Consider the following 26,269-nt stretch of genomic DNA (forward strand, 5'->3'; position numbering starts at 1 on the left):
GAAAAACTTTCTTTCAAAAAAGATCAGTATTATGCGACGGAGGGCACTAATATTTTCCTATATCACTTTAACAGTACATTAATTTTCAATAACACTTCTGAACAAATCCTAAATATTATATACAAACCTGCATAGTTCAATGTCACCATCTCTCGTTATCTTTGTAGTTTGGTACAAACAAAATATTTGAAGGTTACTTCATTTGAGAAGTATAAGACTGAAAAAGTCTAGCCGGCAGGTAGGAGTATGAACTACATGGTAACTAGATATTTGTGTAGTTTTTTTTTAAAAAAAAAAAAAAAAAACAAGAGCAAGAGCTTCTATTTAATTCACAGTGATGATGTATCAATATATACAAATATCTTATCTCACTATCACAAAAATTTGAACAGATTACGTATAATAAAATGGGTTTATCTAGTGTCTGCGCTGAGCATCAAATTTTATATATTTGCAAATTTTGATGGGTGTGGTTGTTGAATATACAAGTATCTATCATTATTAAAAAAATAAGAATCAGTACCAAATTGTGGTTCTTGCTGGGGATGAAACAGAAGCATTGAATTTTGCTGGGGATAAATTAAACTTATAATTTTATGTGTTTAACACGCCCCACAGACACACACAAGAAAAACCGTAATGCAATATCACAAATCGTGAATTGCCCAATTTACACGAATTAGGGTCTGTTTGGCAGTGCTGTTAAAAATTGTTGTGTGGTCAGAAAAAGTGCTGGTAAAAAAAGTGCTGTTGTAGAAATCAGATAACTGTTTGGTAATTTTTTTAAAATTTACTTATATTAAGTTATAATACACAAAAAATATTTTTTGTCATGAGGTTTGATAATGAAATTTGTAATAGTTTCCAGCAAAAGCTGAAATCAGCTTTTTCCAAAAACATGGGAGGACCTGCTTTTTCTAAAAGCAGCTTTTCAGCTAAAAACTGCTGTTCAGAAAAGCTGCTTTTAGATTTACCAAACAGTTTTTCACCTGCTTTTCAGCAAAAAAAGCTGCTGTTGCTGTCTGTAACAGCAACCCTAAACAGTACCTTAATCGAAATCAGTGTCCTTTCGAGTGATAATGGGAGATGAAGGTCGAGGTAAAGGTTAAATTCAGCGGACACCTAACACAACCACTGAATTTATGTAACTGACAAGCTAATAAACATTGTAATTAACCTTGTCATTACCAGTACTCCCACAGTCCCACTTGCTTCTTGTTTCTTTACCTCACTTTAATTTAGCGACGCTTAAAATCAATATTAATTTTTCAACCTGAAATTTATCAGTAAATGATTTTTAATTTGATAAAATTATATATATATATGTACGTATATAATGTAACTTAATTAGTTTTAGAATACAATATTCGAAGTTTAAAAAAAAGTTATGCGCAAATTTGCATGAGAAAAAAAAATATTATTTGAGGATGGAGGATGATTTCTTTGACTTATGTGAAACATTTAAAATTTAATTACGATGCCAAATTAATTCTAGAGGGAAAGATAAATAGATAATACGAGAATATTATATTACATGTAAGTATAGAAGGATATATTGATAGGTGTGTATTGTTTGCTCCGAGACATGGATCACACGTGATAGGGAGGCTGCATCTGGACACTCGCAGTTTGGATTCTATATCTGACATGTCGATATTATCCACCCTCGTGCCCTTCGCCCCTTTTCTACGACCGTGAGTAATGTTTAAGGTTCGATAAATTACGAACTCGCTCGTATTACTACAAATAGAATTCGGATGATTTCATAATTTCAGAATTTTGAGTCTGGTCTCTGGTCTCTGTCCCGTCTGTTTCGAAATTCTGATTGAACCAATCTGCTACTCGTATGTCATTGGTATGCACACAGCTGTATTACTGGTAGAGCAGTAACCAACTAACGTTACAATCATTTATCATTCAGTCTGGAAGATTCAGAACCCTAAATTATATGAAAAAACTGTGGATGATCGACTAACAGGTAGAGCCTGTAGAATTGTTGCCCAAACCACATGTATTCTAAACAAACATGCACAAACAAACGCATGCATGTATACACTACACGGGTTGTTTGTTTCGAAGAAGTGGAAGCTAATCCTGAATTCTAGAAACTTTTTTAAAAAATTGAGAATGTTAGTCTTTTTATCATGGTTTCTATTTTTTTTAAACATTTTATTAACTTATTTGGTTATTACTCCTAATCAACCTTTTTATTAAAAGTCAATTTTTATAAACTTGCCCAAACGGCCCCATAATATAGAGATCATTTGAGTTGATGACAGGGGCGGATCTAGGATTCAAACTGTAAGGGGGCACTAAGCAAATTTTCGGAAAATACCTATATATTTTTAAATTTTGTGAGGGCACTTCTATAATTTTGTAAAATTTAGAATGGTGAAAAAATGTAAAAAAAAAATTTAGAAGGGACACATGTCCCCCGTGCCTCTTCCTAGATCCGCCCTGATCGATGATACTCAGACACCCAAATAAATACTGAAATTCATAGTTTTTGCAATATTTTATATAAAAAAAATCCTGCTGCACCATATGATAAACTGGCTTATCAGTCATTCTGGAGACAAGGAATTGAGAAATTTAAATAGAATATCTTGCGCCATCATAACCGGATTATCTTTATATAAAATGGGCCATGCATGATTTATAATTTCTCGAAATTAGTGTAGTCTTTTTCTTTAAGTGACCAAGTATGTCCATCCTCCATATGGTCCAAATGATCACGACACATTGGAGTCGCGGAAATGACTGCATCTGTCCTGGTTTTATTCATGTTTACCGCCCATCCCACAAGGTTTTATTTTTATATATGTTAGTTTTGTTTACATCTGTTAAAAATGGATCATCCCATTTTTCATTTCGTTTTATATGAAAATTGGATTTCTAATCGTTGGATAAAATTAGTAGGACATAAGTGGAACCAATGGAGCATATATTATTTATTTTTGACATTATAAAATTCAATTATAAAAAATAATCAGTATATCTATCGATTTATAATATACATATAAAAATTCAAGTCAACAATATATCAAAATATAATATAAGAATTATTTGAAATCTTTCTCTAACATTTTAAAATTTTAAAATTATGGAAGATTAATTATTAATAACATAGTATCAGAGTCAGATTTAGTGGAGGTTTCTCGTTCGACTCCCCGTCACTTTCAATATTTTTATGATATAATATTGAACACGAAGATATTCATTGTTCTAAAAGATGAATCTCCGTGATCCACCTCATCGATTAAAAGAAGTGATTAGTTGATGTGAAGAAATACAATATAAATTTATTTAGATTTTGTTCTAATACATTAAAATTTTAGTTGATCTGGGACACTAGTAAGCGAGATTTTAGACTGGAAACGAAATGACAGAGCTGGAGGTACTAATTATGTTATTTTTTTATCCACTGCACACTACTCCAGATTCATAACTATGATGACATTTTTTTTTTACAGATCGAATAACTATGATGACATTGATCAACTAGAAATATTATTTTTACGAGCAGTGGAAGCTCGAATCCCATTTGGTCATGTGGGTGGGCTGCATAATTTCAAACTTGCAGTATTCAATTTAATCACTACATTTGGGCCAGCTTTAATGGGTTATGATCCGTAACGCATTCGGGGATTTGGCCCAGCTAAGTCATTAGTCAACAGAAAATACAAGGAAAATTGCTGATCACATATGCCCAGTAATGTAATGCCACGTTGGAGTGCAAACAAAAGTGAAAAGTGAAAGCTCAGTATCTCAATTTCATGGTCAAAACTGAGACTTGCTGGTAAAGAAAAGAAAGAGAAGCACGGGTTAAAAATTAAAATAATCTTTACTCGGAAGTCGGAAGTATCTGAGAATGTTGAATATTCAACTCAGCAGTCTTTGAGCTTGATCACCAAGAAATAAAAAGCTTATATAGAGCTCTGTATACTTGCTTACTAAAAACTCAACATACATAACTCAAGCAAAACACACACAAATATCTCGGACGGTCAGACAGCATATATCTGAGTCGGTTCTTTTAAAATCTCGAGGTGTCAAATAAGAATTCAAGTGAAATCATATTTTATATTCTAACGCGGAGCAGTAATCGATGGAGATGAAAGGTAACAAACATAACAAAGCGAGTTGGTACACGGCGATAATGTCACGTTTCTTCGGAAGTTGCAAATACAAAAATGCCAATAAATCAAGAAAAACACCAGCATCGGTTTCCACCGGACCAGAGGCTACTATGGTTGCCGCTGCTAAACATTTCTCCTCTGCCCATAAAGTTCGTCTCGTTTAGTCCCTTTCTGTGTTAAGCTCGACAGAGCCCTTCCATTTGTACGAAGTCGTGCCTTAAGGATCAAGTCCCAGCTTGCTATCCTAGTATCCTTAGATGACGAGTTCAAACTTCCTCGGACAAATTTGGTGTAATATTTATTCATTCCGTGTCTCTTATGTTTCTTACGGTTTTTGTATTGCTTGACACGTGTTTTAAAGTGCGTGAAATATAATTTCATATCTTATTTTTTAAATATTATCTTTTTATATAAATATTTAAATACTACATTTTTATTTAGAATAAAATTTAAAATAATTTATGAAATTATATTTTAAAGAAGTGTTAAAATGCTCTGTCTCGCAAAGGAAATAAACCAGAGAGATAGAGAGAGTACAAGAGCACTTCAATAGTCTCTTTATAATAAATCTTAAATTCAAATTTGAAGGATGATGCTTTTCTTTGCTCCGACATGCTTTTAGTCATTTTTAAATTCACGAAATTTCTCCTAGAGCATCTCCAATGATGTTTTTAAATCATTACTTAAACAATAACATAAAATGTAACTCACGGTGAGTTAATACATTAGGAAGCGTGAGAACTCCGATACTACCGTTTATACTTAACTCTATATATTCACATTTTATATAAATAATAGGGAATAATTAATTAAAAGAGAGAGAAGATCGGAGAGAAATTAATATTATACTCATAAATAATAAGTTAAGAGTTACTGGTTGCTCTTTAAAAGAGCCGAGATAGAGTACGCTCTTGAATTTTTATAGAGCTTTTAATAGCCCATTGGAGCTCCAATGTTGTATTCACTTGGATGAAAAGTCGAGGGAAGAATGGAATGAATTTCATACTATAATATACTATAATATGATGTTAGTTAGAGAAAATGTTTATAATTTTAATTTCTTCAATCATTCTCTTGCTACTATTTTAACTAGAATTTTAATCCAAATATTTTGAAATGAATGTTTATTCCATTTCTATATCATATTTTCTTACAATCTTTATCACAAGAAATTTAAACTCATCTACATTTGGTCATAATTATTTCATACTTTTTTATTTCTCCATAAAATTTTTATATAATTTTTCATTTTATTATCTCCTCATTTTTTCCATTCAAATGAATATAGCCTGATTTTTGATTTACTCTTTAAATTTAGAGTTAAAATTTCTTTAGAATACCCATTAAAGATGTTCTTAGTCATTCTTAATTGATATTTATAATAAATATATGAGCAACATTGTATGTCCATTCACTTTTTTTATATTTTTGTAGACATAACTTAGTTTAATAGTATAAAATAAAATAAGAATCGGGTATAAGAAATATTGTTGAAGTTGAATTTATATTAAATATTTTATATTATATTTAAGAGTAAGTTATCACGTGGCTGATACTTATTTTTGATCATGATATTTCGATTGCACATTCAAACCATTTGAATCACTTTTGCATTTCTACGTTCTATAATTAAATTTAGCTTATTATGTAAATTCATGCTGTCTATTTAAAAGGTATTAAGATATCGGATAAATTAAGCTATATCTAGGTTTAAATCGCAGCTTATGCGGCCGCGACACGGCTTTTAGTGGTAGCTACGAATAACATTCACTGTGCTTATTATAAAAAACATTAATGCGTAAAGAAAATAATGAAAAATACAATTTAACTTACGGACATTCACATCGCCGTGGATATGGGCACAAAAAGGTTCCTCTTTTTTATCATTTCATAGAAAATGCAACCAGTGCCAACATATCAACTTTGATCTCACGTTAAATTCAAAAAATTTAATTATCATTTAAAATAAAAAAATTGATTATAAATGATAATTAATTTTACATTTATAAATAATTAAATATTTGTATATTGTGATTTTTAAATTATTCAAATATTTTAAAATATTATTGCTGATAAATCGCTCGACTGTTTAATAATTCAAAGAAGACGAGTGTTGTAAAAAAAGGATAAGAGTTAAAAAAGAAACATAAATGGTAAAGAAAATATATGGCTCTACCAATTTCCAAAAATTATCTCTTAAACTTTCATAAAATATTAAAGGATATAGGAAAAGTAAGGGGTTGTTTGGCAACGGTTTAAAAGCCGGCTTGTGTGTTTATAAGTTAGAAGCATTTATTTTGTACCGTTTATATAAAAAGTTACTTATAAAAGTTAGAAATACTAGCTTTTGTTTCAGTATTTCTACTTATTTTTCAAGCACTTGTTTTAACCTCGCCGAGACGCTCCTAAATTTTACTTGTTATTAAAAGAAGCTAGCTTCTCTGATGAACATAAATACAAATCTGCCGCGAATCCTAGAAAAACACCAGCGGAAATCCGCTCTGAACCAGAAGCTTGTGTGGTTGCCTAGCTAGTAATCCAAGGCCACGTTGGAGTGCAAACAAAATTGAACGCTAAAGTAGATGAATTTTCCTGGTCAAAACTCAGACTTGCTGATAAAGAAAAGAAGATAAACACGGGTTAAAATAATTTTTTGGCAGATAGGAAGTATCCTAGAATTCTGAAAAATTTGTACATAATAACATGTGATGAGTTTTAATTGGAATAAGCTCATGTAATAACAATTTCTATTAAAATTCACTCAAATCAATTGTCATGTCATGATGTACAAATTTTTTATATACAATTTTGTGTACTTATCATTATTTTTTTAGTTTGCCCCGATTCTAACCAACAAAAACTTGGATAGCCGTTGGTTTATCCTTAGTTGTCTCCGAAGACCCAGGTTCGACTTTGACTCATCCGAATAGTATTAAAACAGATATTAATTTGTAAGGCATATAAGCTTCCGTTGTAAAAAAAAAACAAAAAAACTCAAGACTTGATCAAAATGTAAATAAACTTACACGCGGTTCAAACATTGTTGACTCAGATGGGAAATATCCTAGCATGTTGTATTTTCCAATCAGCTCAGACTTCACTTGATCACCAAGAAATGCACAGTTTATATAAGCTCTTCTTTGGATTCTGCCATTCTACAACAAGCATACATCAAGCACACATAACTCCTCAGTCCTCATCAAGCACACAAAAAACACTCATATCTTTGTCTACTATACTCACATACCGGAAAATTATACTCTCTGTCCTAAAATAATAGTCGTTTTGACTTTTTGACAGAATTTGAGGTGAAAAAAAATATAGAATTTCTAAGTATTGCGGAGATGAAAGGCAGTAATGGCAGGAAAGTGAATTGGTTCTCATCAGTCGTTTCACGTTTCTTGAGGGGTGATAAATGCAATAAGGTGAAGAGTTCTCGAAAACCAGCAGTTCCGAGAGGACCAGAAGCTAGCATGGTTGCTGCTGCTAAACATTTCTCCTCTGCCCACAAAGTTCGTTTAGTTTAGTTTTTTCTTTCATTTAATTTCCTCACGGCAAACAATATGAAGTAGCATTTTTACCAACAAGGCAACAAGTCAAGTCATGCTCCGATCCGATGATGTTCAACTGAGGTTGCTAGAATTACTAGTCTTGTGCACCATGCATGCACTTGCTAGTAATTCAGCTTTAGATTTGGACACAGGCGTTTGAATGATTTGTGTTCGAAATTTCCGTCGTAAAAAAGCTGTATACTTGTAGTGTTATGGATGATGAAGAACAGGTTGGTTAATGCAACGAACTCTCATGTCCTCCTGTTACTAATTATCAGTGTCTGTATAATTCTGGATTCTGAAAACTTCTCGTTAAAGAAAAAGGGCTCTCTGCATAGTGCATTCTGGATTCTTGTTAGCCGATACTTTATTATACTAATGTTTTGGGCTGGGAATTAGTTTTTTTTCCCCCCCAAAGCTGGGAATTAGTTTGTGCTGGGTTTATACGGTTAGCCTTTTAGCCAAAATCCAAATCTTTATTTTAATGAATTTTCTCCCTGAACTCCGTTAATTATCGATGCATCAGGTTACATAACTTATTAAACTGATTAAATTTCTGATTGTTCGATCAACTATTTCATAAATTTCTGATCAGTTCAGTTAAATTTTTGATTAATTATTATTTCGTGTCTTCATTGATACGTTCGATTCTCGTTTTTCATAATGTTTATTTTTTATTATAATAAACGATAAATACTGATAAAATCTTTACTTCTACATTTTTATGTTAGATTTCGGTATGACTTTTCAAGAAAAAATACAATTGCTCTATCCCAATCTCTTTTACAAAAGGATACATAATGCAATTAGTTTCCAACAATAATGATAAAAACAATGCACTTAATATAAATATAAATTTAAATCGATTAACAAAAAGAAAATATATAACATAATTATTAATTATCATCATAAATCTCTACAGATTATACCCGCATAATTTTTGACAATTATGAATAATCTATAAAAAAATTCATCAGCCTGATCAAAATATTTTTTGATCTATTGATTCAATTCGTCGGTTGGACAAAAATTTTTTTATCTATGAAATCAATTCATCATTTTGACAAAAACTAAATTTCTTACCGATATATTTAGTAATTAAAAAAATAATTAATTAATAGTTTAATATCAACCAAATAATTTATTCATAATTCGAATATAAAATATATAATTCATAATTTCAAAAGTAATTGAAAACAAATTATTCAATTGAGCTCACGAGAATCACATGTGGCTGCTCTCATCCAAACACACCCTTACAAGTTGCAACTTAATTGGAGAGAAAAAATAAAGTACCAGACCCAGTGAATAATAACACTGCAGATACAATACATGAATCAAATTCACGAGATTTTTTACATCTTCTTTACCGTGACAGAGTAGCCCTCCATTCTTTTAACCTATACATACAAAACCCATATGTATATACACACAATTGATTAAGCCACTGGAGCTCAAAAATTAATTCATTCAATATTATTCAAGAACCATAAAGGTACAATCTCTTTAGTTGATTTGATTAATCTGTTGATGGATCTTGTTATTCTATTTGATATGTAATTTTGAATTTTTTTGAATTTTTATTTTTTTTATTTTTGTGGATTTTGTAGTGAAATAAGATGAAATCTGGAAAGGGTCATCATGAAGAGGAAGATGAGGCTTATGATGATTTTGGGTCAAAGAAAGATGCTACTCCATCCACTAATACTAAAGGTGTTTGTGTGTGTGTGTGTGTTTATAGCTGTTTTAGAGATTAAAGGTTGTGTTTTGATTGAGTGTACTAGAAAAAGTTTCGAATTTGTAATTTAATTGGGTGTGGAAACAGATGGGAAGAACAGTGATAAGGCTAGTGCAACAAGGTCTAAGCATTCGGTGACTGAGCAACGGCGAAGGAGCAAGATTAATGAGAGGTATATTGAATTCCTTGATCATCGGAATTGTTCTTGTTTTAAAAGGTGTTTTATGATTATGGTATTGGACTATTATTGGTTAAAGAATTTTTGTTAGGGTGACGAAATTATTTGATGTTGCTTCTGAGTTATGGTATTAGCAATGCGATGTTTGCTATAGAAAATGATGTATCATGTATATATATATTGTTTATGGATCATGAATTTTTGGAAATATTTGTTATGAATTTGTAAGCATTATATGCATTTTACTTTACTAAAAGTAAAGTAAAGAACTAATTGGTTCCTGACTGATTGTATCATGGATGCCCTAACGTCCAGTTATGCTAAATCGCTAATAAACTTCCTTAACCCCCTATGTATTCTGTAATCTGTATAGATCACTTATAATAGTGTGTTTATATTCTTTGAAAGTATGCACAGTTCTTGAATGTTGTAGTTTCCTAAAATGTATGTCTAAAAAGTTTTCTAGGGGTTCTTAATCAGAGGTGTTATTACTAAGAGTTGAGAACACCCTGTGGCCTGCCCTCGATATTGTTTAAGAAATACATTATTTTATTTTATTCTGATTCTTTTTTTTTCCCAGACTGATCAATATAATTTGGCCTTTTAAAGGATGAAATGTACTATTTCTCTCACCCTAAAGAATATAGTGATTTAGAATGTATTTGCATCTTTTACCAAATAGCAGGGTCATATGATGAACAACGAAAAACAAAAAAACCACTAAGACCCTGTCTAGATTATTAGTTCTGCATTCTGTGGAGGTACTTTTACCTCTTATAAGAGACAAAACCGGGAAGTCAGCCACCAACTTATTGTTCCCGTTGTAAATCGAGCATTATATTGCTACTTTCTTTCCGAACCCCAATTCCAAGTAATGTAAATCACCAGCTAGCATTGACATAACTACATAAGTCTATCTCTTAGGTCATCCAGTTTCTCACTCTACTTGTGCTACTTGAAACGTGACATTCTTCCATCATTGGATCTTTTTATATCATGGTCTTAGTAAATCAGTAATTATTTTCAACTCCTTGGGTTTTGGAAAATTTTACCTTCTTTTTAAGGACTAATGAGTTCATTAGTTTTGTTCAATTCATCTGCCCTTGTCACCCTGTAGTTCAAGTTGCCATAAATAATTTAAAACCCGTGTTCCCTTTTCTGACCGGCAAAGTGGTGGAAATCAGAGTATTTTGTGAAGTAGATAACGAGGATTGTTGATAGATTGCTGTATATCAGTTTTTTTTATAACAAAAGATTACATTGTCGGTTAACTTTAAACTTTCGGCAGTCAAATACGTAAATGAGTTAACAGAACTTCAGCAAGGCTGTATGAGTAAATCATGAAAAATACAAAGATTGGTAGAGTATTTAGCCTATTGGTGTATCTAAGCTCTGATATTTGTGGTTGATATACTCAGTGAATGTTAATCTTTTCTGTTCAACTAGATTTCAGATATTGAGAGAACTGATACCAAATAGCGATCAGAAAAGAGATACAGCATCTTTCTTGTTGGAGGTACAGTGCCTCAGGTCATACATTTATATTTTTTTTCTTGTGCACAGCATTTCAGCATTCCATGTTAATTATTATATAATAATGTTTATCTGCAGGTGATTGAATATGTGCAGTATCTACAAGAAAAGATGCAGAAGTATGAGGGATCATACCAAGGTTGGAGCTCGGAGCCCACCAAGTTGATGCCGTGGGTAAATTCCCAATACATATACTAAAGTACACTTCAAATTTAATTAGTTTGGACCAAAGAGATTAATGATATTAAGTTGATCAGTTTCTGGATTTGTGTGGGCACTATAAGATGCAGGATGACATCATATATGGATTTGATCCACAGATAAACAATGTGGATACAAACACCACCTGGCAACAGCCCGTTAACCTAATCTAGTAGCTGCCTAATAATAAACTTGTGTTCTTAGAATTGGCCACAACTTGCCTGTAAACATTACAGTGCTTTAAACAATACATGAGTTTCATTTTCTTATATTTATCTATCATAAAGAATTAAGGGAAAGATTGCGTTGCTTGACCATACTTGTGTTTCTTTTTTTTTTTTCCAGATTGCATGTGTCTACTTGAAGGATTCTTTAGTGAATCAAAGTACTAAATTTCAAAAGATGATAACTGATCAAATATTCTCTGCATTTTTTTGTGATCAGAGAAACAGTCACTGGCGTGTTCAAAGTTTAGTTGGCAATCCTCAAGCTGTAAAGAATGACCCTGTTCCAGGTTCAACATTTTCTGGAAGATTTGATGAGAATAATGTCACAATTTTGCCACCCATGCACACAAACCCGCAGATTCCTGTTGATTCTGACCTTAGCAGAGACGTGTCCTGTAAATTGATAGATCAGCAACCTGAGTTAGCAAACAAGGGAATGGTCATGCCCATGCCTTTGCATTCAAACATAGGCATTCCTATCCAAGGTGATGGTGTGTTTTCCCATCCTCTTCAGAGGCCAGTTTCCGATGCAAGTATATCTGAGTGTGGGATCAATGGTGATGCACCAAATAACCAGGAGGATCTTACTATTGAAGGGGGCACAATTAGCATTTCAAGCGTCTATTCACAAGGGTGAGTTAAAAGAGTAGCTTTTACCCATTGACTTTTTTGCATTGGAGTTTTCATTTGTGCTAGCCTGCTAGGATTCTATGTTACCTGGACTCGCGGGGTGTGGATTTAAGTGTCAGATCCTTAGTTTGTAAAAATATAGGAATCATGGATATGGACCCAAGATTGGACAAGGGTGTGGGGAATCGGCTTATAACCTTAACATTGGTGAAGTTATGCATATTTTTTTATATTTAGAGTAACGTCCAATAAAACATTTACAGGATATCATGGCAATAGTCATCTGTGGACATCACTTTCTAGAAATAAGTAGGCCTTGTGAATCATTTAGGACTAGATTGGTTCGAGGTGAAGTATCTGGTTCTTAAGCTAGGATTACTCTGATCCCATAACCACATCAATGTCATATCCAGATGACACGGGTAGTTATGAGGAAAAATTCAAAAGTCCGGGTAACGGATAACATGCATAATAGTCCTCCGGTGTCAAAGATGGCCTTCATCATTAGGTATTAAACCCTGGCTGTTGAATTATATTTAACAACTAGTTGTTCAATACTGAGCCTTATCGGGTTCCTAAATAAGTTTCAACAATATTAGAAGGTTTGATATCAATAACTAGTGTTGATTGACAGATGCCTCATACAATCTAATACTTGATAATTTTGTAAGACATGAAATAGCAAGTTTCTGAAGTTAACCTGCCTCAGTTGTAGTAATCATGAATTATAGGACACAAGTCAAAACTAAAAAAATATTCAAAGCTATTTGTCAATGCCATTTTTTCATGTATTATGAAGTTCTATAGATTATGAAGTCTTTTCTGTTAAAATAAATAATTAGCCTGTTGAACACCTACCTGACTACATGGGATGAAGGCAGGACAAATGAATCTTTGTTTACGGCAGGTCAGAAAAGGGTTTAAAGCGGGTATAACAAACCTATATGGCTATATCTGTAGAGCATCGGTAGTCACAAATCATAGATCCATAGATTTATCCAGTAATGTCGATTTGTAATGTTCATCATCTCGAACCAACATAGAATATTACAACTTACAGTGCATAGATATTCTAAACTTGTAGAATAAATTAAATCCTTAATATTGGGGGTCTATATACTAGTTTGTTGGGCATAACTTTGATATCATAATCATACATTATTACTGTTCTTTGTAGTCTGTATTTTAGCTGCTACATTCATGCTTGGCCATGGTTAGAACTTGGTTGTTCATAATGGTAGTTGAAAGTGAACTTCTGACGGGCACTTAATTCTTAGGTTGTTTAAATTGAGACTTGGATATCTACCGTCTTATTTGCTTTGATATTGTACCATTTGATTCGGTATAGCGTGTCTTCACATATTTGTCCCAAAGTAGGAAGTATCAATAACAACTAATAACAGAATGCATTTTTTTTCTTCTGTAAATCAGGTTATTGAATACTCTGACACAAGCACTGGAGAGTGCTGGAGTAGATCTGACTCAGGCTACCATATCAGTGCAGGTTGACCTTGGTAAGAGAGCAAATAGAGGACTGGCCTCAGGCATACCTGGTGCGAAGGTATGATTTTTTGCACTCTTACAGTATTATTCTTAATTTTCAGCTTCTGGTCTGATTGCTTGTGTAGAATGGTAAATTCAATCAGCCTACAACCAAGTAGATTTCAGGTATATTTTATACATGATAGGCGATCACGATTGCTAATTAATTAACCAAAGATCATGACGACATTTTAAATGAATATTCTGCAAGGACAGTGTAATTATAATTTAGGTCGATATAACTTAAAACATGTTGATGACAGTTGTCACTGCTCTTAGAGTTGAACATGGCATGAATTATGTAATCTTCTAACAAAAAAAATATCGAAAATATGTTATCTTGGAACCTAGAGTGAGTAGTATATTGAGTAGCAAGCTGGTTAATAGCTATCTTCAATTATATTTTGGGGGCAACGTTTACACAACAGTGCCATGCCTCGACACACCCCGGTTTTTGGATCCCTTCTCTAAATTATCATTTGATACCATTCATGAGAAATTTTCCTGAGTAAAACTTTGCTCTCTAGGATCACGACGATCCATCTGATGATCAGCCAGTTGGACGTTTTCAGGATTCGATTGCTGGAGAGGTCTCAGATCAGGTTCAGAAGAGGCAGAAGATATAAAAGCTGTGTGGATATAAAAGCAGTATGGGAATTGAGCTTTCAAGCTTTGGTTTCATTTAGGATTATGCTGTTTCCAAATCCCTATGCATATTGAAATCAACCCGTCTTTGGACGACCAGATTTAAGAGGCAGAATAGAGTAAACATGATCGAGTAGATTGTTTCAGTCTTGGTCATTCTTATATCACATTGGGGCATTTTTATTGTTCACAAACTGGCGTTACTGTATATACTGTCTTTGCTTATTGGTCGTGGTTACCGGTTACTATGCTCAAATGTTCATATTGATACATTTTATGTATGCGTGGTGCATATATGATTAAATTGTTAATTAAAAGATTATGTTCAAAGCGTTGTACTGTACTCAAGCTAGATTTTAACTAATAGCAGAAATACGCCAGCCTCGTATCAAGTGGACTATACAAAACATGCAAATCAATTTGATTAGAACAGCTCGAATTGAAAATTCGGGAACCTGTGTTCATATATCGGATCTGTTTGGCTTATCTTATTTTTCAGAAATAAGTATAGACAGTTCACAAGTGCTGAATATGATATGCGGTGTGATGAGTATAAAACATAAACAGATACCGAAACATTGGAATTGAGTTTTGCTTATTTGACTGCATTGATAAACAAAACATGTGCAGTGAATGTTACACAAAAGCATTATCATACTCCGGTACTTGTTACCCAACTCGGGCTTTGGCTCTAACTGTCGGCCATTACATAGATATCTCAAAAAGACATGCCTTCGTGTTTCTCAACGACCTCTTGATTAAATGATATCTCTCTCGTTCTCTTTACGGAATACATCAGTTATACATCAGTTCTAACACGGTGTTGTTCAAAATTTGTAATTCTATCCCGGCCTAGCGGAAAACACTGAAACTGACATTGAGCGATCATGTCTGCCTGTTTCATGGAGCGACAGGGAGAGATTTGTTATGTATCGGACGTCGTCTTCTCACGCGTGAATAATCCATGGTGAAATACTGCGATGAATCGCTTCCTTCCTCCACCCATTCCCTCCATGTTTCAATCGACGCCTGCTTCTTTTTCGCTTCCTTTTTATCAGAGAGCCAAATAATGTGTAACATAATATAGGCGAGCATGACTTGCGCCTAAAGCACGCGTTTTTTTACCTGAAAACACATCTTGTTCTGCATTGCGCCTCGCCAAATCCTGATGCTCTCCATTATAATTTTTCTTTATCTGTTTCGCGTAAAAAACAACAAAAATCAGAGAAATTTGCAGAAGAGTCGGAGCAACAGAGTCGATTATTTTATCTAAAAACACACCGATACCTCATGATCTTCACTAAGCCCGAGTTTCCTTGGTAGTACTGTCCGACGAGTGAGCTGGTGGTCATAACCAGCAGCTGCACATTTCACGGGCGGTCAAGTAGTTAACACACGAACACGACTTTTATTTAAATCGAATTAATGTAATGCAGGACTGACAGATAAAAATGTGAAGGATGAAAACTTACCTGATAGAGAATCACAGGGAGTGAAGAAACTCGAAGAAGCAATGCATATTATTGTAGTGATGATGATAAAATGCTCCATTGCTAGCCTGTCTTGAAGTAGAACTAAGAACTGTGTGTTTTTGAGTGAGTTCAACTTGATATTTATACTCGAAATATGTGAGGACACGCGGGGATATTTACATTAATAAATAAATAAATAGCGGAAATATAAAAAAGACGTGTTTATTTGAATAACGGAAATTTAAAAAAAGACGTGTTTAAGCATAGTGATCCTACTAGTTAATTGTTAAATCAGATACTCCTATCCGAATATAATCTTTAGTTTTCTCGTATGATACAAACTCTAATTGATTCGAAACTCTTTATCAATATAATATCCACGATTTGTAGTTATCTCATGTAACCAACTCTAATTGATTACGAACTCTCAGTCAATATAAGAAGTCATGTAGCTCTAAACTTGAATTGTGCATTTTAACATACTGTCTTCTATCCTTTTTGCTACTGCTTAAAGGTACTGTTGTTGATTGTTCATAAATTAAATTAAGCTTGTCAATTTTAAGATTGTATCGACTCGAATTCTCAGCCTTTTTTTCACATTTTCGAATTTTTTTATTATTTGTAAATAAGTTAATGTCCTTTTGGTGTGTGGTGAACTTGAGATTTTATAGTATCGATTTTGATAATTATTTTTTTCTGCAGTTTTCGACTTTGATAATAGCATGTTTTGCAGTTTTAGGCAAGCAGATTGACAGAGAATCATGGATTTGAAATTTGAATGATCATTCGAGTGAAAAATTTGAAGAGCAACTTCGAGAGATTGGGAAAGAGCTTTCGCAGCTTCCAACTCAAGTCGATCAACTACTAACTCTTCTCGACGTGAGCCATATTATCCCTGAATTCTTGTTTCTCTGTTTAAATCTTCTGAATTTGATGTTCTTGTGTTTACATATCTGATTTTGTGCCAAGTTTGAACTAATTTTTCGAGTTTTAGACACTTGTTGCATGAATGCATGTCCGGTAACTCTCTGTCGGCTAAGAGCCTGTTTTCATGGGCTTAAAACCTGAGATTTAAGCCATTTTCGACTTTAAACTTTTGTGTGATAAGCCTTTAAAGTTAGAAATTAATCCAGTAACTAGGTATTTTTTTCAGTGATTTAATTTCTTTTTCTTTTTGTAATAATACCCATAAGTCATAATTTACCCATAAATCACTTATATTTATAATATTACATTTTCAATAATCCACAAATCATTAAGTCAAAATTATTAAAACAAACATTTTAAGCTACTGGCTTATTGCGTTAAGTCATAAGTCATAATTTTAAACTCACCAAACGGACTCTAAAATATATTGGTTAGAGCAATTGTAATGCTTCGAACAATTTTCTGTTCTCTCAGAAAGTTGAGAGTCTTCTAGCAAAGGTGGAGCAGACGCCTGTGTCGTCGATAGAGAAGGCGTATTCTCAATGTATGGAAGCATTGGTGGCTGAAGCACTCTTAAGGCACACAGATGTTGATGTTCAAGTTGCAGTTGCAACTTGCATCAACGAATTTCTTAGAATTACTGCACCAGTAGCTCCATACGATGACGACAAGATGAAGGAGTGTGCACTATACATTTCTTATGTTATTCAATATTTTATACTTCTCTAGTTCTGAGGTCTTTATATTTGTTGTTTGCAGGAAGTATTCAGGCTGATTGTATCATCGTTTAGAAATTTGTCTGACATGTCCAGTCGATCATATGAAAAGTGTGTCACCATGCTTGAAAATGTTGCCAAGGTCAGGTCAGGGATTCTGATGCTAGATCTGGAATGTAACTGGTTGCTCTCGGAGATGTTCCAAAACTTTCTAAGCTCAATAAGGTACATGAATTTTCTTTCCCAAATCTACGATAGCTGCAATGCTCATATTAATGCACATTATCCCTAATTATGTTGATATGGCCTCTTGGGGTTCTGCTATTTGTATACATCACTTTCTTTCTTCAACAACTTACAAATTTCTTCACTAATATCTTCAGGGAATTTCATCCGAAAAATATCTTCAAACACATGGAAACAGTAATGTGTCTTGTACTAGAGGAAAGTGATGATGATTCCCTGTCCCTGGAGCTTTTAGCTGTCATTCTAGCTATTTTAAAAAGGGACAACGAGGTCAGCGGATATTTGATGTATACTAATTCTTACAAGAATATTTGCAAAATTTAATTGGTTGCAGATATGATGGCATTGCTTATTATTTATGCATTTCTAGTGGCTATTGCTAATGATCTTTCTTATTTCTTGTAGGAAATTCTCGTTAGTGCTCAGAAATTGGCAGAGAGTATATTGGTGAACTGTGGTGTCAAGCTTAAACCTCAGCTCAAGCAAGCTGTGAACTCACTGGGTCTTCCTTTAGATGGTTACAGTGATATTGTTGCTACAATATGCAATGAATCCAATAGTGAGGTTGAGCCCAACGATGGTGATTTTTCTTCGCAAAAGGTACTATGCATTTTCTGCAGTAAATTTTATTACTTGGTTTCTATTTTCTTACATCTCTGTTAAACTAGTGATGTGTTCTTTTTGCCCTTATGGCTCGGTGTAAGTGGGCTTATCAAAAAACCTGATCAAATCCTGTATCTGCATTATAGGAAAAACCAGAAGCTGTAGAAGTGGTGATCAGCAAACTGTTTGGACATGATGACAAAATTGTCGCGATAGATAAAACTGATGGAGCTGCCGAGGACTTCTGTACACAGAATTCTGAACAAATTTCAGTATGTTTACGGATCACATTACTCATGTGATGGGTTTTACCATCTTACGTTACCATCTCTCAGTCCTTTTAAGTCTTTCCATCATCATCAATCAAATTTCTGCACTATGTTTTATTTTGTCTTTAAAATCTAATCAAATTTTGTATCTGATTCTTAGGAAAAACCACAAGATGCAGAATTAGTGGGCAAAACGTATAGGCATGATGATGAAATTTTTACGATACATAAAAATGATGGAGCTGCTGATGATGTTTGTTCTTGATATATTGGACAAATTTTTGTATGATTATGGATTGCAATACTTAAGTGATTGGTCTACCTTCTTGCACCTATTAGTCTTAAATGCCACTGAAAATTGTGCTCTATGTTTTATTATTGTCTTCGAGACCTAATCAAATTTTCTCTCTTTATCCCAGGAAAAACCAGACGCTGCAGAAATGGCGGTGAAAAGTCTGTTTGCTGGCGTTGAAACTGGTATGCCAGCATCGAAGAGCAGAATAGATTGGATGACAACTCCAATGGATTATATTGGTTTGAGTCCAATGGATTATATTGGTTGGAGTTATAGTTCTCCAGTGACATTTGCATCGATTCTAAGCCAGTCTCTAAATACCACTTCGAAGTGGGGAAATGTATTAGAGAATGACAATGCAGGAGTCGTCAATGAAAATGCTATGAGACTCCATTTGACAACAGAAGACATTCCATCTGAAATTTGTGGTAATTTTTTTGGTTATAATGCTTTACATAAATATTTTCCTAAGTTAGAAGACACTAATGATATTTTAACAGCTGCTGTGGATGAAACAACTATGCCCTCGTCAAAGAGGAGACGTTGTTCGACAACAGAAGACATGCAAACTCAAATTGATAATTCTGCTTTCGGTGATAATGCTCCAGGGTCAAAGCCTCAAAGCCAGTCTCAAGCTAAATCAAAGAATGGGGATGAGGAGTCTTCCAAGTTGGCAGAGTTTATTGGTATTCTAGCAGAGGCTTTAAATGATATGGTTGATAGTAAAAAGCTCCCAATCCCAGTTGAAGAACTCTGGGGTTTTATACATGAAATGAAGCTGGACGGAGATCTTGCAGGTGATGCTTTTGTATTTCTGTTGGACAGACCTGTGCAGCTGAAAGGTCTTGTATCCACTCCCATTGGCATTCGCAAATCCATACTTCTGAAAATGATGATGAGAGATGCAAAGTAGGAGTTAGATAATTTTGCATACTAATCAAAATTCAACATTTTATTCTCGTAGCTAATGGTTTTTTGGAAGCTTGTGCCACCTTCATTGGTATCGTTTGATGCATTAGTTATATCTATTTATATATTGATATTTAGAGACACGTCGTGTCTTAAGTTTTCATGTGCTTCATTAGTCCTCCATCAGAGTTTTCTTTCCTGTCTTTTGGTGGCTAATTTACTATCTGGCCATGTTCTGTAAGTTACTGTGAAGGATGTCTCAAGATGATGCTCTTTATAAGTTGTGTACGAGTAGTCTTGGCTCCATGGCGGAATATATTGTCATGGGGCGTTCTAGCGAATAATGCAAGAGAACTGAAAATATTAATGCTCTGATAATGTTTAGAGATATATTTCTATTTGTTTCTGAGCTAGCTAGTAAATTAAGTCATGGTCTGACACTGACAATTGAACATGACACGGTAGAGAAAAGAGCCTTGCTAACTGATTATAATGATTTTGCGGCATATTTTCATCCTTTGATGACTGTGATCAGGGAGCAAGTGACTGTTGAAGGTCCTATCCTAATACCCTTTTGCGACGTTGGATATTGTATATCATATTAGAAGGCATCAGAGCTTAGGCTCACATGAGACTCGGGGTAAGCCCTCCTCCCAACACCTTAAGGATTTTGGGAGAATTTGTCACTTAACAGGTTCTTCCTGAATCCAGCTTCAGAAGCTCATCCGCTGCACCTTGAGTACTTTACCTTCAGTGGATGGGTTATAGCCCTGGCCCTGATTGTAGGTTTTTTTTTTTTTGAACATTATTTGATTTCATTATTATCAAAGTCGAGCTCAATACTTAGATGATCCCTTCTGGTGCATATGAAAATGCAATATATCTAATTATCTATGTTAATTGATCCCAGATATGAGTATTTATCTCCGCGGCTTCATTGTAATTACAGAATTATAGGATTATTATATGAATTATATCACTTTCAACTTGGTTAAGCTCTTCTGATATCTATCCCTGATGTGGTCCTAATCTGTCATTTAGATATTCTAATAAAAAGATTTTAGCAGTTTCTTTTGACAAATGGATCCCATCATTTTATAATAATTAAGTGTACAATGTTTCCTAATTGAAGCTTATTTAATGTCTGTTGGCCGGCCAGTGAAAAAGAAATAATACAAAACCATGGAGATTTCTTTGTAATTGAGTCATCTTAGCTCATTCATGGCTGTTGGAATTTTGACAATCTTCTTCTCTAGCACACTCTGCTTGTTCCTTCTTTGGAAGCTCACCAAGTTGATTGATAAAGTATGGTGGAGTCCGAGACGTATACAAAGACTGCTGAGTTCACAGGGAGTAAAAGGCCTTTCTTACAGCTTTCCTCATGGGAACACGAAAGTGATCTCAGCAATGAGAAGCCAGTCGATGGGGTATCCCATGGGAATTTCACATGATATGTTTCCGAGGATTCAGCCACATGTCTACTTATGGACAAAGATGTACGGTAAGTCCTTTTGATTCTATGATCTGAGGTTTATCTATCATTTTTACAGAAAGCACATACAGAACTTAAAACCTTAGGAATTGTTGATTAAAGTTGGGGAATCTGGGAGTAGTTTCCAGGAATTTGATGTCGATAAAGAATGTCAGAGCATCAAGGTGAATCTACTGAATCTTATAAATTTCTGACTTTCCCTTTCTCTGTTTCTGTTGCAGGAAGAAACTTTATTAATTGGCATGGTCCAGAAGCTCAGTTGTTTGTGACAGAGCCCGATCTTATCAAGGAAATACTGAATAACAAAGAAGATGCTTATCCGAAAATGGAGATGCAAGGATATGCCAAGAAGTTGTTGGGGGATGCAATGATAACAAATGAAGGTGAAAAATGGGCAAAGATAAGAAAACTAGCCAACCATACTTTTCACGCGAATAGCTTGAAAGTAAGCGGTTTTACAGTACATCTGTCTTGATGTTGTTCAAGTGTTCTGTAAAAAGTTGATCCATTTATGAATATTTGCAGGGCATGATTCCAGAAATGAGTACTAGTGTGGAGATTATGCTAGAGAGGTGGCGTGATTATGAAGGTAATGAAATAGATGTGCACAAGGAATTTGGCGCATTAACAACTGAAGTTATTTCAAGGACGGCCTTTGGGAGTAGTTTTTCTGATGGGAAACACATATTTGAGATGGTAGCAAAACTGACAGCTATTACTGTTAGAAATATATACAGGACTCGACTGCCAGGCCTCAGGTAGGCGGTCTTTAATTCTAGTTAAGTTGCATCGTAGTTTTCTCTTGTAGTGTATGAGGACATGTTGCTGTGAATTGTGATTATTCTGCAGCCAAATCATTAGGACAGAAGATGAGACCCAAGCTGAGAAACTTAAAGAAGGAATCAAGAATTCAATTCTAGACCTCGTAGGTAAAAGAGATCAGAAGGTGAAGAACGGAGAAGCTGAAGACTATGGAAGTGATTATCTTGGACAACTTGTGAAAATCTGTCATGATTCTGATGCAAACAAGAGGATTACTGTGGCACAAATGGTGGACGAGATCAGGGCGTTGTATGGTGCTGGTCATCTAACAACGACAAATTTACTTTCATGGACCGTTTTTCTTCTGGCAGTCGACACAGATTGGCAGGATAAAGCTAGGAAGGAAGTGTTCCAACACTTTGGCCAGGAAAATCCATCATCTGATGGCATTGCAAGGCTTAAATCCGTAAGAATTTTACAGACCTAATCAACACATACACGCACACACAAGTAATATGATCTCTGGATTTTAATCATCGTCATGGTTCTGTTTTTTTTTTTTTTTGCCCGAGTCATGGTTCTGTTTTAATTTTCTTGTAGATGAACATGATTATAAACGAGTCACTCAGACTCTATCCACCCGTGCTTACTGTGACAAGAGCAGTTAAAAAGGAAGTTAAATTAGGAAGCCTCACTCTTCCTCCTAATCTCAGCATTTTCATTTCCATACTGGCTCTTCATCACGATCCTCAGATATGGGGCAAAGATGTTCATCTCTTCAAACCAGAAAGATTTTCTGAAGGGGTGGCTAAAGCGACAAATAACAATGCTGCAGCATTCATTCCCTTCGGTATGGGGCCTCGGACTTGTGTGGGACTGAACTTCACAACAAATGAATCAAAGATTGCACTTTCAATGATCCTGAAGAGGTACAAGTTCTCACTGTCCCCAAACAATGTTCACCACCCTGCTGATATATTCATCCTCACCCCGAAAAATGGAGTTAAAGTGATACTTCAAAAACTGTAACTCTTTGCAGAAGAAACTACTTATGCAACTCTGAAGTTGTTTGTTTGATCAATATGTAAATAGGATTAAGGTTACATTGTAAGCAATGACTGTGAAATAAATAATAATGTCATTGTACATTACTCCCTCCGTCCCTCTGATTTCTATACACTTTCCTTTTCGGGATGTCCCATTCAATTCTATACATTTCAAAACTTTCCCAAAATGGTAAAGTTTTATAATATAAAAATCTCACCCACCCACTACTTTCATCTACTTTTTCAAATCTATCACTTAAATATTAATGGGTCCCACCACTTTACCTACTTTCCTTTCTCTTTCTCATTACTTTACATTACTTTATACACTTTTCTTAATCTCTGTGTCCAAAAGAAACGTATAGATCCCAGAGGGACGGAAGGAGTAGATAAGTTTCACCTTGAAAGATTATGGTATCTAATCATTTTCATTATAGTATTAACACTGTTTTGATGTGAGATCATGGACCACAATGTTTGGTAGTATAATTATGGACCACTAAGTTTGATGTAAGATGAAAGCTGCTTTATCATGCACTAATATGTATAACAAGTTTTGTAAGATACAATAATTGTCATTCATATGTGATCTGACCGGGTGCGTGTTCTGATTAGGGGTGTAATTCGGGCCGAGCGAGCGGAGTTTTGAGCCGGGCATAATTCGAGCTGAAGTTAATCGAGCCTAGCCGAGCCGGCTCGTTTAACTAATCGAGCCTAAATCCCTGCCAAAACTCGACTCGTTTAATTTCACGAGTCGAGTCGAGCCGGCTCGTTTAGCTAAACGGGCCAGTTTCAGCGAGTCGGGCAAGTGGCTCGTTTAATTTTACACTTAATCGAGCCTAAATCTCTACCTGAACTCGACTCGTTTAATTTCACGAGTCGAGTCGAGCCGAGCCGGCTCGTTTAGTTAAACGAGCCGGAACCTTTGCCCGAGCTCGGTTCGTTTAACTAAACAAGCCGAGTCGAGCCTAGTTAAACGAATTTGAGCCGGTAGAGCTCGCGAGCCGCCCGACTCGAATGACTCGAATTACAGCTCTAGTTCTGATTTTCTAATTAGCTGATAGCTCCTTGTCTCCTGCTGGAGATGTCTTTATTGATTAAAAATTGATGAATAAATTAGACTTCTAAAATATGTAAAATTTAATAAAATATTTCGTTTCGATAGTATCGGCTATAATAAATGATCACTCTCTCATTTCCTGTAGATTATAACATTACATGATGGAGACGCGACACACTCCTATAAAATATAGTTTTGTAACTTATTTTTAATATTTTTTCTTTTTTTGAATAAATATTTAATATCTAAATTTTTGTTCATGAATTTTTTTTAAAAAAAATAAGTTATATAACTATACTTTATAAGAGTATTAAAGTGTGTGTCGAACAATAAAAAAAAGTATAAAAATAAATGAGACGGGCGGAGTATATCTTAAAAATAATATGTTATTTATTATTTTAAACTATCATCAATAGAATATTTTATTTTGATAAAGAAGTAGATAACACATTTCAGTACATATTCCTACATGTTCAATAGATATAATCAATATCACAATTGACTATAATTATAGATAACAGCTTTGTATAATTAAAATGATACAAAATAAGCATCTGTAAATACGCAAATGGGAAGTTCCCTTTCTTACATGTATAATATTTAATTTTTCTGTTATATAGCATATATAATTATTTAATTTAAATAACAAACATAACAATTTTAAGATTAATGGAAATTAGGGTATAACAGAACTCGTTTGATAAACATGATTTAAATTTCTTCCGATATCAACACTATTCACTCCAACAATTTACATTCATAGTCATCGGTGTTCGATCTTTTTTCATTCTTGCAGTTGTGTAATATCAAAGAAAATGCAAGTTATGCATGACAAAAGTTTGAATAGTCAAAATATTGTGAAATCAATAAGAAATGCCTATTTCATGATTCTTTCAAAATTTAATAACACAAGTCAGTATATTGGTAGATGTGAGTTTATACACACGCTCTCTTTATCCCATTTTAACCGATATTTAATTTTTATATTATTCGTTATCTTGCCTGTTTAATTACTAAATTTGAAATTTTATTAGAAAATTATATAAAAAATCCTTTATTATGAAATTTAAACTTAACCAAATCAAACATATGGTGTATAAATTCAAGACTTGAAAATTCGTACTCGTGGATGAACATTTGGTGTTAATAATCTTGTTTTAAAAATTTGAAGTATATTTATCATTTCATAATGTAAAGCTAGTATCACTCGAACTCTTTTAACTTGATCGATTAATTTTTTCAAGAAGATAGATTTCAAATAAATAAAAATAGATTTTTTTTGCTTTTTGAAATTTATGATGCAGTTCAGTTATACTATAGAGTTGAAATACAAAGAATGTAAAAGGTATAGATTTTAATTTAGTTAAATTAGATTATATTAAGGTATAGATACTAATTTGTAAGGCGTGTATATATGCCTGCATCGTAAAAGAAAAAAAAAAACTCCTCAATGTAGAGGTGCTTGACCCGGCTACCTTGGATATTTTTAATTTTAAAATGAAAAATTATATGTTTGTGTATAAGTTATTCAGTGATTTAAAATTAAAAAGAAGTCAGAATATGAATTTCAAATCATTAAAATTTGGTAGGATGTATTTATTTGAATAACTTATTTTTTCAATCATTTTTTTAACAAAAATTAATTCATTACTCAAGTAACTAGTTTATAAATTTACTTTTGTTGTTAAATTTTTATCAAACCATTAACCATCCATAATACAGAATTACTTGAACTTCTAATTTAAACTATACGCATGAGTTGTTATTTTAAACTCACTAGTACTGTTTGAGGTTGCTGTTGCTGACCGCAATAGCAGTTTTTTGCTGAAAAGCAGGTGAAAAATTGTTTGGTAATTTTATAAGCAGCTTTTCTGAACAGCAGCTTTTAGCTGAAAAGCTGCTTTTAGAAAAAGCAGGTCCTCCCATGCTTTTGGAAAAAGCCGCTTTCAGCTTTTGCAGAAGCTGTTACAAATTTCACTATCAAAGCTCACCACAAAAAATATTTTTTTTTATATTGTAACTTCAAATAAACAAATATCACAAAAATTATCAAACAGTTATCTGATTTCTACAACAACACTTTTTTTA

The 26,269-nt window shown here is 33.8% G+C and overlaps 3 protein-coding genes across 5 annotated transcripts; all 3 read left to right on the plus strand.

Annotated features, from left to right (window-relative positions):
- Positions 1-8,989: 8,989 nt before the first annotated feature.
- Positions 8,990-14,632, plus strand: LOC108197269 (transcription factor BIM2). 2 transcript variants are annotated; one of them, XM_017364844.2, is made up of 8 exons: positions 8,990-9,185; positions 9,301-9,403; positions 9,516-9,600; positions 11,053-11,122; positions 11,218-11,313; positions 11,785-12,200; positions 13,629-13,758; positions 14,267-14,632. In XM_017364844.2, the coding sequence occupies exons 2-8, from the start codon at positions 9,310-9,312 to the stop codon at positions 14,363-14,365; spliced, it is 990 nt and encodes a 329-aa protein (XP_017220333.1). In that variant the 5' UTR covers positions 8,990-9,185; positions 9,301-9,309; the 3' UTR covers positions 14,366-14,632. The 2 variants fall into 2 exon arrangements, with proteins under 2 accessions (XP_017220333.1, XP_017220334.1); XM_017364845.2 differs by having other exon boundaries at positions 14,312-14,632.
- Positions 14,633-16,021: 1,389 nt separating this feature from the next.
- Positions 16,022-19,982, plus strand: LOC108199226 (sister chromatid cohesion protein PDS5 homolog D). Of its 2 annotated transcripts, none has more exons than XM_017366957.2 (8): positions 16,022-16,370; positions 16,590-16,735; positions 17,258-17,724; positions 17,883-18,015; positions 18,151-18,345; positions 18,495-18,620; positions 19,037-19,340; positions 19,413-19,982. In XM_017366957.2, exons 3-8 carry the CDS (start codon positions 17,588-17,590, stop codon positions 19,823-19,825), a joined length of 1,308 nt encoding a protein of 435 aa, XP_017222446.1. In that variant the 5' UTR covers positions 16,022-16,370; positions 16,590-16,735; positions 17,258-17,587; the 3' UTR covers positions 19,826-19,982. The 2 variants fall into 2 exon arrangements, with proteins under 2 accessions (XP_017222446.1, XP_063938832.1); XM_064082762.1 differs by having other exon boundaries at positions 17,543-17,724.
- An 883-nt stretch (positions 19,983-20,865) lies between these two features.
- On the plus strand, positions 20,866-23,226 carry LOC108197253 (cytochrome P450 CYP749A22). Its single transcript, XM_017364827.2, has 5 exons — positions 20,866-21,322; positions 21,535-21,758; positions 21,839-22,071; positions 22,163-22,541; positions 22,676-23,226. Exons 1-5 carry the CDS (start codon positions 21,043-21,045, stop codon positions 23,102-23,104), a joined length of 1,545 nt encoding a protein of 514 aa, XP_017220316.1. The 5' UTR covers positions 20,866-21,042; the 3' UTR covers positions 23,105-23,226.
- The last annotated feature ends 3,043 nt before the right edge of the window (positions 23,227-26,269 follow it).

Source organism: Daucus carota, chromosome 8 (assembly GCF_001625215.2).
Source record: "Daucus carota subsp. sativus chromosome 8, DH1 v3.0, whole genome shotgun sequence".
Lineage (NCBI taxonomy): Eukaryota > Viridiplantae > Streptophyta > Magnoliopsida > Apiales > Apiaceae > Daucus > Daucus carota.

Bases quoted from the DNA above. Each gene is read 5' to 3' on its own strand.
- LOC108197269 (XM_017364844.2), top strand. From the start codon at position 9,310: ATGAAATCTGGAAAGGGTCATCATGAAGAGGAAGATGAGGCTTATGAT. The intron at 11,123-11,217 runs GTACAGTGCCTC...GTTTATCTGCAG, and splicing joins CAGCATCTTTCTTGTTGGAG to GTGATTGAATATGTGCAGTA. The intron at 11,314-11,784 runs GTAAATTCCCAA...TTTTGTGATCAG, and splicing joins CCACCAAGTTGATGCCGTGG to AGAAACAGTCACTGGCGTGT.
- LOC108199226 (XM_017366957.2), top strand. From the start codon at position 17,588: ATGTCCAGTCGATCATATGAAAAGTGTGTCACCATGCTTGAAAATGTT. The intron at 17,725-17,882 runs GTACATGAATTT...TAATATCTTCAG, and splicing joins AACTTTCTAAGCTCAATAAG to GGAATTTCATCCGAAAAATA. The intron at 18,016-18,150 runs GTCAGCGGATAT...TATTTCTTGTAG, and splicing joins TTTTAAAAAGGGACAACGAG to GAAATTCTCGTTAGTGCTCA.
- LOC108197253 (XM_017364827.2), top strand. From the start codon at position 21,043: ATGGCTGTTGGAATTTTGACAATCTTCTTCTCTAGCACACTCTGCTTG. The intron at 21,323-21,534 runs GTAAGTCCTTTT...TTTCTGTTGCAG, and splicing joins CTTATGGACAAAGATGTACG to GAAGAAACTTTATTAATTGG. The intron at 21,759-21,838 runs GTAAGCGGTTTT...GAATATTTGCAG, and splicing joins TTCACGCGAATAGCTTGAAA to GGCATGATTCCAGAAATGAG.